Source organism: Cervus canadensis, chromosome 9 (assembly GCF_019320065.1).
Source record: "Cervus canadensis isolate Bull #8, Minnesota chromosome 9, ASM1932006v1, whole genome shotgun sequence".
NCBI lineage: Eukaryota > Metazoa > Chordata > Mammalia > Artiodactyla > Cervidae > Cervus > Cervus canadensis.
Genome location: NC_057394.1, coordinates 18,138,777 through 18,155,670, shown reverse-complemented (window position 1 = coordinate 18,155,670; position 16,894 = coordinate 18,138,777). Strand labels below are relative to the sequence as shown.

Sequence of the window (16,894 nt, the reverse complement as noted above, 5' to 3'; positions counted from 1 at the left end):
CAGCATGAAGACTAAATAAGTATTCTAAGTCACAACGTAACAGTCTTCAAGGTTCATCCACGCTGCAATATGTGTCAGAATTCCCTTCATTTTTAAGGGTGAATGATACTCACTGTATGTTTATACCACACTTTGTTTATTCATTCCAGAAATAATACTTTTGAATGCACTTATTTTCTTCATATATGTTCATATGGGCTTCATATATGGGAAAAAGGTTTGAAGTTCTTTATTTCCCTCTTGTACTGATACCCGCTTATTGACTGATTTAAAATTTATTTATTTGAGGGATAAACAAAGTAAACTTTGACTTCTTGCTTATGTGCTTTTCTCTGTGCTCAGTTCACTGCTGAGTAACTGTCCTTGATGCCAGGAGAAGAATGAGCTGTGGTCTTTCCTTTTCCCTCCTTTTATCAAAACAGGATTCCTCAGGGCCAGCCTAGCAGTAGAACAGACACTGGGGAGCCTGGGGCTGTCATCTAAGTAGCCTGGCAGCTTTGTACCTGTCATCTGTGCTCACCTCCATTGATCAGTACTGGCCACTAGCTCAGTGTATCTCGCGGTGGGGTGGGGTCTATCCCAGGAAAGCCCCTCAGGGTCCCGCTCCATTCCAGTTGGAGACCTTCCCACAGCGCCCTTGTTTGGTCCTGATGAGGGCAGCGTGCCCGGAGGGCGGGCTGCTATCTCCTTCTGCCAGCTTTCTCCGGGTCTTCACTACAGCAGAGGGGCGTTTCTGCTGCAGCCTGCCCCTCCCTCTCCACCTTCTGGGTGGGGGCCCGGGCTCAGAGCGCGCCCTCTGGTAGAGTTTGCAGCCCAGTGCGGACCGTGGGCGCCTGGGGTCCCGCGCCCTGCGCCCTGCGGTTTCCCCACCGCCTCCATCAGCGGCACCTGCGGCCTCATCTCACACCTGCGTGTGGCCCCCGGCTGCCCCCACCCCACCGCCCCGGCCCGCTCGGGTCCAGGCGGGCAAGATGAGGCCGGTGTCCCAGGAGGAGAAGCCCAACCCGCTGCAGGACGCGAACTTCTGCTCCCGGCTGTTCTCTTGGTGAGCCCCGCCCCCACCCCCCCACACCCCCCCCGCCCCACCCCCCCGCCCTCACCCCCCCCCCCCCCCCCCCCGCCCGGGCTGAGACACCCCGCCACCTTGGGGCCAGTGCCTGACGCTGCGCCCTTCAGGGGCTGAGGGTCGAGGGTCAGGCCGAGGGAGCGCTTTCCGATGGCTTCTTGTAGCGGGTGGGGTCGCCCCACGCCGGCCGCGGGGGTCCCTGTCTGCGCCCTCTGGGCGGGGCGGCGGGAAGGCATAGCAGGACCGGGAAGAGGGACTTGGTGGCCGGGCGCAGGGTGCCTTGCGGCTGGCTGCCCCATTAGCCTCCTTAGTCCCGGGGAGCAGGAGGGGCAGCGGGAGCAGGAGGCAGGGAGGCTGAGAACCCAGGCTGCCCAGGGGGGTCACCGCCAGCGGGAGAAGGACCAGACCCCGCACGCCATCCTTAGCCGGCTTCCCCAAGACAGCTCCGGATTCATAGTTCTGAACTAGCTCGCACCCTTTCTCCACTAAGCAGCTATGAACACCTTCCTTTATCTAATTAGTTCCCTGCAGCCTTGCCATCTTCCAACAATGGCCCCACCTTTCCCCACATTCCTGAGGTGAAGGCTGAGTTCCAGCTGCACCGGGCTCCCTTGTCCCTGTGTCTGTGACCATGTCTCCCTCCCTCTTTCTCTCCGTGCGCATCTCTCACTGTACATCCTGGTATCTAGTTGTGACGCTTTTCATGTGTGTAAGAACACTATTGTTTTTTATTTAGTGAACGGGGACGTGATTCTTGAACACATTTTGCCTTTACCTGGGATACATTGAGAGGACTTGAGGACGTGTTTGATCAGCCCCTTTCCTTACTGTGAATGTCTCTGCTTCCGCCTTTGAGAGTCACCCTGGGGATGGGGTCCCTGAAGCCTGTGGGGTCTTATCAGCACCTCTAGACTTTAGAGAAGCAGTGCAGGGTCTTGGTGCAGGTGGTCCTGCCCAGGAGTCATTTGTTCCTGAAACCACTGAAGGGTCCCTGAGCCCAGAGGAAACACAGATGAAAAGCGGCTCAGAGAGATGAAGCTCTTAACTAAGGTTTTCCATCTGGTAGCAGGGACCACTAGGTGGGCAGGAACCTTTGGGTTTAATCACACTTGGGTGATTATTATATCTTTCATTTCTGAACCCTAAACCATTTATCTTTCCCACAAATTCTGATGTTTCTTTCTTTTTTCTTGTTTAATATGGGAGGGCCCTGGGGATCCCCAGGAAATGGAAGCTTCTGTGCTTGTTCTGATGGTGGTGTGTTCAGTGTGTAACTACATCTCTTGGCCGTTTGATAGCCCTTAAGGAAAAAGGGTCAAGAAGAAAAAATGTGGGTGTGGGCGTCCCTGTTGGCCCAGTGGTAAGAATCCACCTGCCATAGCAGGAGACCAGGAGACGTGGGTTTGATCCCTGGGTGGGGAAGATCCCCTGGAGAAGGAAATGGCAACCCACACCAGTATTCTTTCCTGGGAAACCCCATGGACAGAGGAGCCTGGCAGGCTATGGTCCATGGGGTTGCAAAAGTGTCGGATATAACTTAGTGACTAAACAACAAGCACCATAAATAATAACAAAGTAGGGACACCTCTCCTTAACTTCAGACAAGGCAAAGAACTCTTCAGGGCAAGTCATGTTCTGTTGTGGATTTTTAAAATCTATGTGCATGGCAATGGGAATGTGAGGACTTCTTATTGATTTGGGTAGGTACCCATTTCCAATTTTTCTGCTGGAGTGGAAGATGCTATGACCTCTTATTTAACATGTGAAGTCACCAAAACAGAGAGGTTAAGTAATTTTTTAAAAAAACTTTTAATTTTATATTGGAGTGTAGCCAATTTGCAATATTGGGATAGTTTCAGGTGGACAGGAAAGGGATTCAGCCATACATAAACATGTATCCATTCTGCCCCAAATTCTGAGAGGTTGAGCAAATTGCCTACCATCACACAGCTAGTAGTGAGAGTTGGATCCCAAACCAGATAGTCTGGCTTCCGAGCCTGTGTTGTTGTGGATGTAACTGCAGTACTGAGCTGCTTCTATTTGTATACTTGTTCTTAAATACAGGGAGAAGGTGATTCCAATCACACCTTTGGTCTTGTAGGTGGAGTTTCTCAAGGGAAGTTCTTAACGTTTTTGCTGTTGGAGATGATGCATGTGAAACGTCTCTATAATCAAGTTTTAGGGTGGTTGTTCCCAAAGTGTGACTTTCAGACCTGCTGCATCCTCCTTACCTAGCTTGTTAGAAATGCAGATCTCCCCCGTATTCCTTCTAGACCAATTCTGTAAAGTTAGAAACCCTGGAAATGGTGTTAAACAAGCTCCAGGAGATTCTGATTGAAGGTGGAGTTTGGCTTCTGCTTTAAGCCTCTCTTCCCATTGGCATTGTTACTTCAGTGTTAACTTTTAAAAGGGGTCCAGACTTTGTGAGGTTAGACATTGACCATGATTGCCATCCTGTATGTAAAATCTGAGGTAGCTTAGTGATTTCCTTGTGTCCCCCACTCGCTGTCCTGGAAAAGTTGAAATGAGTCCAGGCAGGAAGTGCTGCCCAGAGACAAGGCCCATCTTGTAGAGAAAAAGTAAATTTTCATCTTCTCATTGGCTGTTTGCTTTTCTTACATTTCATCTGCTTTCTAAATTTGTAAATGATGCCAATAACTAGCTTATTGTCTTTATACAAATGACCTCACTGGGGTTTTAGTGTTTTCACAGCACAGGTAGAACTTAGAGTCTAAGAGAAGTTGTACGTTATGGCTATTGGTAATTGTGAATTTTAGAAAATAATATATATATTTTCTATTTCTATAAAAAAAACTTTATAGAAGAAGAAGTGCTTCCCAGGTGGCACAGAGTTAAGGAACCTACCTGCCAATGCAGGAGACACATGATCCCTGGGTCAGGAAGATTCCCTGGTAAAAGAAATGGCAACCCACTCCAATATTGTTGCCTGGAGAATCCCATGGACAGAGGAGCCTGGTGGCTGCAGTCTATGGGGTCACAAAGAGTCAGACACAACTGAGCACATAGAAGAAGAAAGGGTTAAGGATTTGTTTTTATTAGCCAAGAATACTTGCTGATAGTTTGGTTATTTCTTAGTCTTTCCCCTTGAAATATCTGCATATGCACAGTTTTTTTTAATCAAATTATAGCTCATGGTTTTTTATAATTAATTTTTATTAGAGCATAGTTGCTTAACCATGTTGTGTTAGTTATGCACAGTTTTCTATAAAGTTAAATATCTTTGGATCCTGATTCCTTCCTAATTTTCTATGGTTAACATTTATAGAATTAAATAATGTTCAAAACGTGGTATTTATTTTTTAATTAAGCTTTTATTTTGTATTGGAATATCTCCAACTGACAATGCTGTGATAGTTTCAGGTGGATAACAAAGGGACTCAGTCATACATACATCTGTATCCATTCTCCCCCAGACTCCCCTCCCATCCAGGCTGCCACATAACATTGAGCAGAGTTCCCTCTGCTATACAGTAGGTCCTTGTTGGTTATCCATTTTAAATACAGTAGTGTGTACCTGTCTACCCCAAATTTCCTACCTATCCCTTCCCCCCATCCTTCTCCCTGGCAACCATAAGTTTGTTCTCTGTGAGTCTGTTTCTGTCAAAATGTGGTATTTAATTGAAATGTATGCAGTCTTTCACTTTTGTTTAGTACATTTTATTGCTAATTAGGATGTAATGCATATCCCTGACCCTATATTTTGATGCATTTTTCCTTTTTCTATATTCCTAGAAGGAGAATAACTAGTAAAAGGCTGAATTGTTTTCCATCATGTTTGGACCAATTTGCCCTCTTAACAGCCCTAATGTTCTTATTTCATTGTCAACTTTAAGTACCTGAATTACATTTTTTCTGGGCCTAACGTTAAAAATAATTCAGACAGTTTTAATTTGAATTTATTTGATTTGTGCATGCTCAGTTGTGTTCAACTCTGCAACCCCATGGACTATAGCCTATCAGGCTACTCTGTCCATGTGATTTCCAAGGGTGGAATACTGGAGTGGATTGCCATTCGATTTGTTGAGATGGAACATTTTTTATGTCTGTTGACCATTTAGTTGTCTTTCTTTGAATGTCTATTAATAGATTTTGTCCTATAGAGCATTTATATTTTTGAAATAATTTGTAATAGTGTGTATAATGCTATTTCAGATTTTCATTTGTTTTTTATTCAGTTTAGAAGTATTATATATCATTAATTAAAATTTAGCTTTTCTTTTTGGGTTCTCCTGCTGCTGTTGTAGTATGTCTTTTAAAAATCCTGGCATCATGTAAATCTCTGTAAACATTTAATTTTAGGTCTTGTTTTATTTCTAATAAAGGCAGCTAGTATGTTTTTTTAGTATTTGGTATAAGATGGATCCCATATTTCCAAACAGCCCATATTCCCATCATGGTTTATTGAATAATTCTTCCTTTTACCACTATTGGAAATCAGTGGCACAATTTGTGAACCACGTCCAGTCTGCTGAGATTCTCCCTGGCCATGTCCCCGCTGTCCTGCACTGCAGCCTCTGGGGTGAGCTCTGCATTTCTCTCCCACCCTCATCCCAGAGGCCAGCAGGCTGGGGGTGAGTGCAGGACCTGTCCCCAGAGATGAGGTGGAGCAGGGTCTTGGACCAGATGCACTTGGCCATCAGGGACTGGTTACATCCTCGATCCCCTGACACTGGCCACATCTCAGTCAGTGAACTGTCCCCTTGCACAGGGAGTGCAGGTGTGGAAACTGCCTCTGGTGTCAAGACAGACTCTCCAGAGACTCTTGTCAGAGAAGCTGATGATGTGAGGGGGATATGAACTGGCTGAGGGCTGAGATGGTTTAGGGAGCTTGGTCCTGTAAGGCCCTTAGTAACTATCGATTGTGAATACATAGAAATGTTTGATTTCAAACTAGGATTCTTAGCACCATTTTCAAAATATCACTTGTATGAATCTTGTTGTTCTTCATTAAAAGTCGGAAATCCACGTGTTGTAGATGGAGGTTGGGTGAGCTCTCCAGGGCTCTTTCTCCGGCCTCAGCCTGTTTCCCTTGTAAACTGTTTATCTTGAGTTTGGTAATCTTTTTTTTTTTTTTTTTTTTGAGTTTTGGTAATCTTAAACAATAAGTACAGCCCCAAGCAAGATGTATAACATCCCAAAGGTGTATTCAGATTTACTTCTATGTCCTTATGGGAAAATACACTGCTTAACAAATTTATCTCCTGTAGTTTATTCTTGATTTTGGGGGTCTTTCTAGTCCTGCATCTCATCAGTGAAGAGGTATCAGGCTGTGTCTTTTCAGAGGTGTCAGGTGGATAATTTGCCTTTCTGAGTCTTCCTTGGGTTCCCTAATCATGTTGATCCCTTCTCTCTGTTGACATGAAACAGAGAGACTGTCAAATATTTCTTCAGCAAAGATGAGTTTATTTGGGTTCAGCAGAGAATTGCTGTTCAAGGTTTCAAACCAGCGTCAGTCACATGCAAGTCCCCAAAGTGCAAGGAAGGGAGAGCACTTTTATAGAGGGGAAGGGAAGCTGGGAGGAATGTCAAGCAGTGTCCATTTCTTTTCCTTGGCTGAGTCCTTGCCAGGAAAGGAGAGGAGTCTCTCTTCTTCCTGTTGGGGTTGCAGTAGTTGTAACCTCATGTATCAAAGTTATCAGAGGCTTTCTACTGGGGACCACATGGAATTACTAGAGAGCACTCTGGTGGCAGCGGCTGCTCTTTGTTTGGAAGGACTCATCCTGTTCAGAGCATCACTGACCCTCTCAGCATCCCAGGGAGGTGTTCTCTCCAGGTGTTCTCCCCACTTTCTAGAGGCCAATACTGAGAGGTTTTGTGGCTAGTTCATGCTCATACAACCAGGAAGTGGCAAAGTCTAGACTCTAACACTGGAACATTTCCAGATGAGGCACATCAGGTGCAATTTTTGTTTCTCTTAAAATTTTTCAAGCTGGAAAAGGCACACAACATAGAATTTACCATTTTTAAGCATACAGTTCAGTATTGTTAACTACCTTCACATTATCATGCAACCAGTTTTCAGAATTCTTTTCATCCTGTACCAGTGTGCTATTAAAACACTAACTCCCCACTTCCCTTGCCCCCAGCCCCTGGCTCCCACAGGGCCACTTTGTTTCTCTTTGAATTTGACTGCTCTGAGGACTTCATGTAAATCAAATCATAAAATATTCGTCCTTTGTGATGCACCATTTTACAACCCCACTGTCAATGTGCAGGGTTCCAGTTTCTCCACATCCTCACCAACACTATTTTCTCTTCTTTCCCCCTCACCCCATGGTAGCCCTTCTAATATGTGTGAGCTGGTGTCTCATTGTGGTTTTTCGTTTGCATTTCCCTCATGATTAGTGATGTTGAGCATCTTTTCCTCTTCAAGCAGAATTTTAAAGAGGGTCTTTTGGGGCAGGATGTCCTTATCTGGGTAAGTCCCAGTGCTGATTCCCTGAGCATTTTCTGTAGGGGACAAGTGTGGAATAAGTCACCCAACATGTTTCAAACCTGTTTAGTGGCAAAACTCGCAGATTTATCCTTTTGTTTTGGAAGGAAATTGAGACCTAGAGATGTTAAAGGTCGTGGAGATGCTGAACTGGAGTGAACTGGAGCAGAGGACAGTTGAGGCCCTGGGTGCTCAGCACCACTGCTGGGACTAGAGTCCAGTCTTCTGACTCCTGGACTGGGGTTGTTTAAAGGTGCCAAGATACCAAGATTAGCAAAGTTCACTCTCTCTTATTGCTTCTTAATGAGCCATGGATCTTCATACATTCAACAAACAGTTCTTGAGTGTCTGTACCCATGTCGTCCTAGGAATAACAGGATAAAATGTGATCTCTGTTGTTGCTGTTATTCAGTTGCTCAGTTGTGTCCATCTCTTTTCGACCCCATGGACCAGCATACCAGGCTGCCCTGCCCTTTATTCTCTCCCAGAGTTTGCTCAAGTTCATGTCCATTGAGTCGGTGATTTATCTAACCATCTCATCTTCTGCTGCCCTCTTCTTCTTCTACCTTCAATCTTTCCCAACATCAGGATCTTTTCCAATCAGTCAGCTCTTCACAGGTTGGCCAAAATATTCAAGCTTCAGCATCAAGCCTTCCAATGAATATTCAGGGTTGATTTCCTTTAAGATTGACTGGTTTGACCTCTCTCCATGGGTTATTATGGTCTGGCCTTGGAAATTTCCTTCCCTGGCAAAATCAGTAAAATGGTGTTTACCTATGGGCTGTCTCTGTACACTATTATCATTTCAATAATGCATAATCAATCTGACTAGGTTTTTTTGGTGGGATCCTCTGTACAGTTACTGTTTTTTCCATTTATAATAAATAATTGCAGAGAGATAAGTGAGATTATGTGAATATCATTTTCACATTAAACTTTCACCCACTGGTTTTAATTTCCATTGATGATTTTCTGACTTGATTGTTCCTTTTATGCTCGTTTGCATTTGTTTGCAAGAGCTTTCCTTCTCTCCTGTTTATGTAGCAGTACAATTCATGGATTCTTTCATTATTTACTGGGTTAGGATTTTTTGCCATTTATTTGTTTTGATGCTCAAAGTATCCCAGATTTGTCTAGCAAGAGCCATTCAAGCTTCTCTGTCCTTTCCACTCATCCTCATGGTTCCTTGAGTCTTCCTTATTTTATGGCACAAGATGTCCCAGGCCCATCTAGGACTTTCTCTGCCTGTTCGTCTTGGCCTGTAGATAGTGAAGCTTTTGTTGGGAATGCCTGGGGCTCTGCTCAACAGATCTCATACTAGTTATGAATAGCCACCACAGAAATTCTCCTTTTGGAGTCAGGGCTGGCTGGACCAGCCCTTGTGGCCCTTAGGATTGTGAGACACATCTCAGCAGCAACCATCAGGGAACTTTGAAATGCCAAGGTATATCACTCACATGCCCCAGAGGGTACAGGACTCACCTGGGGTGACACAGTGAGGTTAGAGAAAGAGGAAGCTCATGTGCAAGCCTGGACCTGGGGTTCTGCCTTTTTGAGGTTGAGGGTGGGGTGTCTAGGATTTTAATGGTTCACTCTTTTTTGGTGAATTTAAAACATAAGAGCAGGAATTCAAGTGTGGGAAGGGAGAAGCAAGCAGTCAGTGAGATGGTCTGTTATCAGGTCAACCAGAGCTTTCCAAAAGCGGTAACTTCACGGGTGGGGTGGCCTGGCTCTTTATCTCATTGTGTAGCTGTCACGTGTTCACTGGAGATGGCTATCTTTGACATGGATGCCTCCAAAGCTTAATGTCGGGCAGTTACATTACAGTGATAAAAATGAATTATCAGGTGCTAACACACATTGCCCCAACCTTGGAACCAGCCATTTCTTCAGTTGGTTCATTTTAGGGTAGAAGGATATTACAAAGCCAAGATCTGGGTGAAGGGGGCCAAAAGACACAAACTTCCATTATTAAATAAATTAAATAGTAGGATTAACTATAGTCACCAGACTCGACATTACATCCTCATGAAAGTGAACATGAAAGTCGCTCAGTCATGTCTGACTCTGCGACTCCATGGACTGTATAGTCCATGGAATTCCCACCTGCAATGTGGGAGACCTGGGTTTGATCCCTGGGTTGGGAAGTTCCCCTGGAGAAGGGAAAGGCTACCCACTCCAGTATTCTGGCCTGGAGAATTCCATGGACTGTATAGTTCATGGGATCACAAAGAGTCGGACATGACTGAGCGACTTTCACTTTCATGAAGGTGTAATGTCCAGTCTGGTGACTATAGTTAATCCTACTGTATTGAATATTTAAAAGCTGATAAGAGAGTAGACCTTAAAAGTTCTTCTTATAAGAAAAAAAATTGTAATTTTGTATGTTAAACAAAACCCCAAGATCAGGGGACTAGAATGCTCTTTGCTACCTGTGTGTCATTGCTTCTGGGGCCTCTCAGCCTACAGAGTTAGGGAGTGTGTGTGTGTCTGTGTGTGAGTGTATAAACACATATCTACTTATTCCACCATATCTCTATATATTTAAAATATAGTTGTTTTTTTTTTAACAAAGCCTATCACTGTAGGATTCTAATTAGAGCTGTGTAATTTAGATATATGTCACTGTCCTTTTACTTTTTAACAGGTGGCTAAACCCCTTGTTTAAAATTGGTCATGAACGGAAATTAAAACCAGATGACTTATACTCAGTGCTTCCAGAAGATCGTTCCCAGCACCTTGGAGAAGAGTTGCAAGGGTGAGCACAGGCAGCAGGGAGGAGGGGAGGGAGAATGAGAATTTCCACATGTGTCTAAAGGTTTGAGCGGGTGGGCTTTTCTTCCTCTGGGTTCTTCTGAGCCTCCTCCCCTGACACTGCATGCTCACTCCCTCAGGCTGACCCCGGGCTTAGCCCACTTTGGAGGCTGGGGAATCCCATGTTCCCTGTGCATTTATGTGGACATGGAGGCAGCCCACAGCCATGGCCCTGGAGGCTGTGTCTGTCCCTGGAGGTGGGGCCCCTGGAGGAGAGTGTCTGCCCTCCTGATCTGCTCATGACCTGTGAGTCCAGCAAAGCTTGGCAAGAACTTGTTTTCTGAGACTGGAACTTTTCCCTCAAAACCTGGTCTGGTGCTTTTTCAGGTGCTCTGGTCTACACTGCTCATCCTTCAGGAGCCCTGTGACCAATTAGCCAGCACCTATGGGGCAGCCGCAGAGCACCTTGTAGTAAAGGCTCATCTCCCACTCCGCCCCTCCCCCGTTTCACCTGTAGCCGGGCTGCTCTTCACCGTGCTTTGTTTCTCATCACAGGTACTGGGATCGAGAAGTTTTGAGAGCCAAGAAAGATGCATCAGAACCTTCTTTAATGAAAGCAATCGTCAAGTGTTACTGGAAATTCTATTTCGTTTTGGGACTACTTACATTTCTTGAGGTAAAAGCTTTTACATACTGTGCATTGCTTCTGAGTGTATGCAGATCAGTACTGAGATGAATGAGATTGGGGGGAGAGAGGACAGTGGTTTAAGGTCTGAAGATAAAACTTGTCTGTGAATCACAATGTAGTTCAGCGGTTGTATTTACTTTTAGAATGGACAGGTGCTTAAAGGACAAATGCTCCAGGGGATTACTATTGGGTTGGCCAAAGAATTCTTTCAGGTCTCCCATAACAGCTTATGGCAAAACTTGAATGAACTTTTTGCCAAGCCAATGTTTTTCTTTTAACTAGTTAAAACACAGTATTGTTGAAGGATGACATGACAAGAAAAGACCTTTTATACCATATTAGGACATTGTTAGTGCTCAGTAAATGATATAAATGCTAAAAGTGACCCTTGAGAAAAAGAAGATCCTACAACCTTAAGGAATATGTGCCTCATGGTTTGGAGGAAGTAAACTTGGACCTGAGCCTAAAACATAAGACATTTTATAGTCACTCAGCAAGTAACTTGCCCGGGACACCTCTGATAAATGATTTCCTAAGAAGGGATCATCACCTCTCCCGTTCCAGTGGAACAGGACCCGGGGCCCAGCGTCTGGGCAGGAGCTGCCAGAGCTCCAAGAGCACACCCTTCCCTGGGCTGTGCCCTCCCCGTGCACCAGGTCACCCAGGCCAGAGTCCCCCTGTGGGGAGGAGCTCCAGCTTCACCATGAATTGTGGAGAATCCATGCACCACCTGTGTCCCTGGCTGTGGGGGTGATTTGCTGGTTGAAGGGAGAGTCTTGGTAGCTGGGATTGGCAGAGGGTAGAGGAGGGGATGTGCAGGAGAAAACCAGAGACAGAAAGCCGTGAGGTCAGTGGCCTCCATGACCCTGAAGATCCTGGGTCAAGATCCCCCAGAGGACAGTCCCCCTGGGGACACAGTGCTGGCAGCCCCCTGTTCTGGCTGAGCCTGCTGGAGGTCTGCTGCAGACCCCCTGGGTTGCTCGTGGTCTCCGTGGTCTTTAGTGCTGCCTTAGGGACACGGGCGGGCTGTGAGTGTGTGAGAGCAGGAGGATGGAAGATGCAGTTGCTGTGAAAGGGGTGTTTTAGGTGGAGAAGGTGTGAGCTGTCAGTCCATTGCATTGAGGTGAGGTGGGTGAGCCAGGTGGTTCACAGGTGGGCGACATGTCTCTTATTTAAAGGCTGTGCTGTACTGAAGGGCCTACGGGCAGTGGGCAGCTGGGCAGGTGAAGTCCGCCCCACACAACTGGAGAGACGGAGAGTCTGTCAGCTCCCAGGGGACTGGGTGGTCCTGGGGGATGGAGTTCTCGTTGATGACAAAGATGGATTGACCATTGTGCTGGAGGGTGGTGACAGGTGTGTGGGGCAGAATGCCACCTTAGAGAGGTCTCTGACCACCGAGATACTGCAGTGCCTTGTGAAGGGCGGGGTGGTGTTGATTCCAAAGTTGTCCAGCCCCAGGAACACTTCCTGCTGGGATCCAGGAAGGTCAGGCCTGGGGCTGTGTCAAGTGTCAGTTGGTAGAGCCCTGGCCCCTCCTTCAGGAGGCTGGTTGTGGGGCCGTCATGGCAGAGAAGTGGGGAGTAGAGGACTGTGAAAACAAGGGAGCTCATCCTCTGTAGTGCTAGAAGTTCTAGTAGCAGTAACAGGGGCTCATACTCAGTAGTCATGGTGGTGGCAGTAACAGTACTATTGGCAATGCAGTAGTAACAAAATAAGTTCAGTTCAGTTCGGTCACTCAGTCGTGTCCGACTCTTTGCAACCCCATGAATTGCAGCATGCCAGGCCTCCCTGTCCATCACCAACTCCCAGAGTCTACCCAGACCCATGTCCCTCAAGTCGTTGATGCCATCCAACCGTCTCATCCTCTGTTGTACCCTTCTCCTCCTGCCCTCAATCTTTCCCAGCATCAGGGTCTTTTCAAATGAGTCAGCTCTTCGCATCAGGTGGCCAAAGAATTGAAGCTTCAGCTTCAACATCAGTCCTTCCAATGAACACCCAGGACTGATCTCCTTTAGGATGGACTGGATGGATCTCCTTGCAGTCCAAGGGACTCTCAAGAGTCTTCTCCAACACCATAGTTCAAAAGCATCAATTCTTCGGCACTCAGCTTTCTTTATAGTCCAACTCTCACATCCATACATGACTACTGGAAAAACCATAGCCCTGACTAGATGGACCTTTGTTGGCAAAGTAATGTCTCTGCTTTTTAACATGCTATCTAGGTTGGTCATAACTTTCCTTCCAAGGAGTAAGCATCTCTTAATTTCACGGCTGCAATCACCACCTGCAGCGATTTTGGAGCCCGAGAAAATAAAGTCAGCCATTGTTTCCACTGTCTCCCCATCTATTTGCATGAAGTGATGGGACCAGATGCCATGATCTTAGTTTTCTGAATGTTTAGTTTTAAGCCAACTTTTTCACTCTCCTCTTTCACTTTCATCAAGAGGTTCTTTAGTTCTTCTTCACTTTCTGCCATAAGGGTGGTGTCATCTGCATATCTGAGGTTATTGATATTTCTCCTGGCAATCTTGGTTCCAGCTTGTGCTTCTTCCAGCCCAGTGTTTCTCATGATGTACTCTGCATATAAGTTAAACAAGCAGGGTGACCATATACAGCCTCGACGTACCCCTTTTCCTATTTGGAACCAGTCTGTTGTTCCATGTCCAGTTCTAACTGTTGCTTCCTGACCTGCATACAGGTTTCTCAAGAGGCAGGTCAGGTGGTCTGGTATTCCCATCTCTTTCCGAATTTTCCACAGTTTATTGTGATCCACACAGTCAAAGGCTTTGGCATAGTCAATAAAGCAGAAATAGATGTTTTTGTGGAACTCTTGCTTTTTTGATGATCCAGCAGATGTTGGCAATTTGACCTCTGGTTCCTCTGCCTTTTCTAAAACCAGCTTGAACATCTGGAGGTTCACGGTTCACATATTGCTGAAGCCTAGCTTGGAATTTTAAGCATTACTTTACTAGTGTGTGAGATGAATGCAATTGGGTGGCAGTTTGAGCATTTCTAAGGCCCACCTGACTTCACATTCCAGGATGTCTGGCTCTAGGTGAGTGATCACACCATCGTGATTATCTGGGTCATGAAGATCTTTTTTGTACAGTTCTTCTGTGTATTCTTGCCACCTCTTCAGTAGTAACAAAATAAGTAGTACTCAAAATAAGTTATGTATCAGGAATTGCTCTGAGCACTTTATGTGTAATATCATTTTTATTCCTTGGACTAACTCAATGAAATTGTAGGTTACATAGTACCCCTATTTTAGAATAGAGGACACAGTCCAAGTAGTTACATGGGATGCCCGTGGTCACACTGAGCATAAAGAGCAAACTGAGGTTCCACTTTGGGCACTCTGACTTACAAGTCTGTTCATCTCAATGCCTAAGAGCTTGTCCAGGGTCAGAAAGGCTTTAGAGCTTTCTATTCATGGTGTCAGACACAAGCATCCTGAACTTTGTCTAAAGATAATAAATAGGATGCTAAGAATTTCCTGGAGCAGGAAGTCAGATTTGGGACTATAAATGAGGGTAGAGTTCAGGTGTCCATGTCCCTTGATGCCAGATTTGATTAGGATGTTGATGCCAGCAGCAACATCATGCTGTGTTCAGATGAACCAGGAGCCCTTTAACCTTCCTCTCATTACCATTCCTAAGTGGTGATAGTTTTAGATAGTGGAAGATCTAAACTCAGTTCAGGATTCTCTAAAACGTGAACACATTTACTTTATGACCCCCTGCCCTCTTTTAATTCCTCTGGTGCACAGGACAACTCCTGGGTTACCCATGGTTCCCAGACAGTGCTGTGACCAGCACAGGCACTCCTGGCACACAGTGGGAAGAATCAGGGTGATACCAGTCCAGGGCGAGGATTCTGGGGTTACGATTTCAAAGTGTGAAACCTCTGTCCTGTGAGAATTGAGGAGTGATCATAATGCTTGGGGAAGAAAGTACCAGGCTAGTGTTCAACCTGGAGCATGTGCTGGTAACCCCTAATTATAACAGAACAGCCAGCAAGCTCCCCGCATGCCTGTCCCGTTTGTGCACCCCCATGGGGACCTTGGGTGGGGAGAACAGGTATCCCCTGCTTGGGGCCGTCAGGATGGAGAGGAGGAGCCTGAAGACTCTTCCTGGACCAGAGACCCAGAGACCACTTCCCAGGTCATCAGGGCTTCTCTCTGAGAGATGAGGTCTCTACCTGCTGGTGTGTAAATGGGGTGACCTTGAAGAGCCTCACTGGGTTCACTCACTCCCCTCCCCTGAGTGGGGAGGAGTGACCATGGTTTATGTCCTCTTCCTGGGAACCTTAGAAATGGCCAGCTTTGTCTAATCACTGACCTTTGTCCAAGGCCCCTTTTGCTGGTTGTCTCTCTTTTAGGTAGAGGCTATAGGAAGGCACATATTTGTGTAAATCTTCACTCTGGAGCTCAGCTGAGGGGCAGGAAGTAACAGAATCCTCTGCGCCCCACAGTGGGCTTTGTGCTTGGGCTCAGGGCTGGTTCCCCAGGAGCTGAGTGGTCTTTGCATTTATTTCCCAACCCTTTCTTCCATGTGTCCCTCACTCCTGCTCAACCCAGGAAGCTGAGGAGTGGCTGCTGGTGGCAAAGATACTGTGGGCTGAGAGCAACCACTGAGGACCACACAGCAAGGGAGAAGAGGAGAGAGCATTGTGCCAAGCAGCCAGGGACCTGCAAAGCAGACCTGCCTTGCTGATTTTGAGAGCATAGCATTAGCCATCAGATGTTAGAAATATTCACAGTGATGACCTTGAGACATATATGAGGGTGATGCCTTTCAATTCATTTAAAAAAACTATGTTTTTACTGTCTAATTGAAAAGTTATTTTTAAAAATTGAAGTATTATTGACTTATTATATTTGTTTCAAGTGTATAGCGTAGTAATTCAATATTTTTGTACATTATAAAATGACCACCCAGATTAGTCTAGTTACTCTCTGTTACCATACAAAATTTTCCAATGTTATTGACTTTATTTCCTATGTTGTACATTACATCCCCATAACTGGAAGTTTGTGCCTCTTCCTCTCCCTCATCTATTTCACTCATCCTGCAATCCCTCTCAACCCATTTTCTTTAATAAGTCAAGGAAATAGGTGACTAGTTTTTTTAAAAAAGATTGCCTTCAAAACGGTGAAAAATTAAAAATTCTGCTTAGAAGTGAAACTTTTTAATTACTGTATAGAAAAGTTGGCTTTTAGAAGTGACTTTTCTCAAGAGTTCTTGTTCTGCCATGATGGCCTATAAACAGCAATGAGTTTTCTAAGCCCTTTGTGAAACCGGCCTCTGTGATTAAGGATAGAATAGGTCTCTTCCCAGGACTCCTGTCTTGTGTATACTGTAGAAATCTGCTAATTTTTTGCTTTCTGATGTGACAAGAAGTTTCTGGTTTATCATTACACACAAAAAAACTGTGCATCATTAAGTACAAATTTGCCCCAGCCCTGGAATCTCCATTTTCCAAGCAGCCATGGCTCCTTCTAGTGGGAAATGGTATTTAGAGACTATGGTCTGGGCATTAGGGGTGCTCATTGCTGTTGGATTGGCTGTTGTTTCTCAGCTTTTTCATTGGACAAAGCTAGAATACATTGTTTATAGTAAACAGACCTTGAGTTTATATAGGTATTTCCAATCTAAATCAGATTCCAGAGAGTAGTGCTTTTACTTTATCTTTTTACTCTTAGATTGGTATCTTTTCCTCTCATCATCTTTTCTCTTTTCTTCCATGCCTAATGGTGGCTCAGATGGTAAGGAGTCTGCGTGCAGTGTGGGAGACCTGGGTTCGATCCTTGGGTTGGGAAGGTGCCCTAGAGGAGGGCATGGCAACCCACTCCAGTATTCTTGCCTGGAAAATTCCATGGATAGAGGAGCCTGGCAGGCTACAATCCATGGGGTCACAAAGAGTCGGACAT

General features: G+C 45.5%; 1 protein-coding gene across 1 annotated transcript; it reads left to right on the top strand.

Moving 5' to 3' along the window:
- The first annotated feature begins 971 nt into the window (after nt 1-971).
- LOC122447596 (ATP-binding cassette sub-family C member 4-like) lies at nt 972-15,598 on the top strand. Its single transcript, XM_043478293.1, has 4 exons — nt 972-1,045; nt 10,168-10,278; nt 10,830-10,950; nt 15,542-15,598. Exons 1-4 carry the CDS (start codon nt 972-974, stop codon nt 15,596-15,598), a joined length of 363 nt encoding a protein of 120 aa, XP_043334228.1.
- Nucleotides 15,599-16,894: the final 1,296 nt, after the last annotated feature.

What these genes read in the sequence shown, in the direction of transcription:
- LOC122447596 (XM_043478293.1), top strand. Translation starts at nt 972, where the DNA reads ATGAGGCCGGTGTCCCAGGAGGAGAAGCCCAACCCGCTGCAGGACGCG. An exon ending in TGCTCCCGGCTGTTCTCTTG is followed by an intron (nt 1,046 to 10,167) that starts GTGAGCCCCGCC and finishes ACTTTTTAACAG; the next exon opens with GTGGCTAAACCCCTTGTTTA. An exon ending in GACTACTTACATTTCTTGAG is followed by an intron (nt 10,951 to 15,541) that starts GTAAAAGCTTTT and finishes TGCTCAACCCAG; the next exon opens with GAAGCTGAGGAGTGGCTGCT.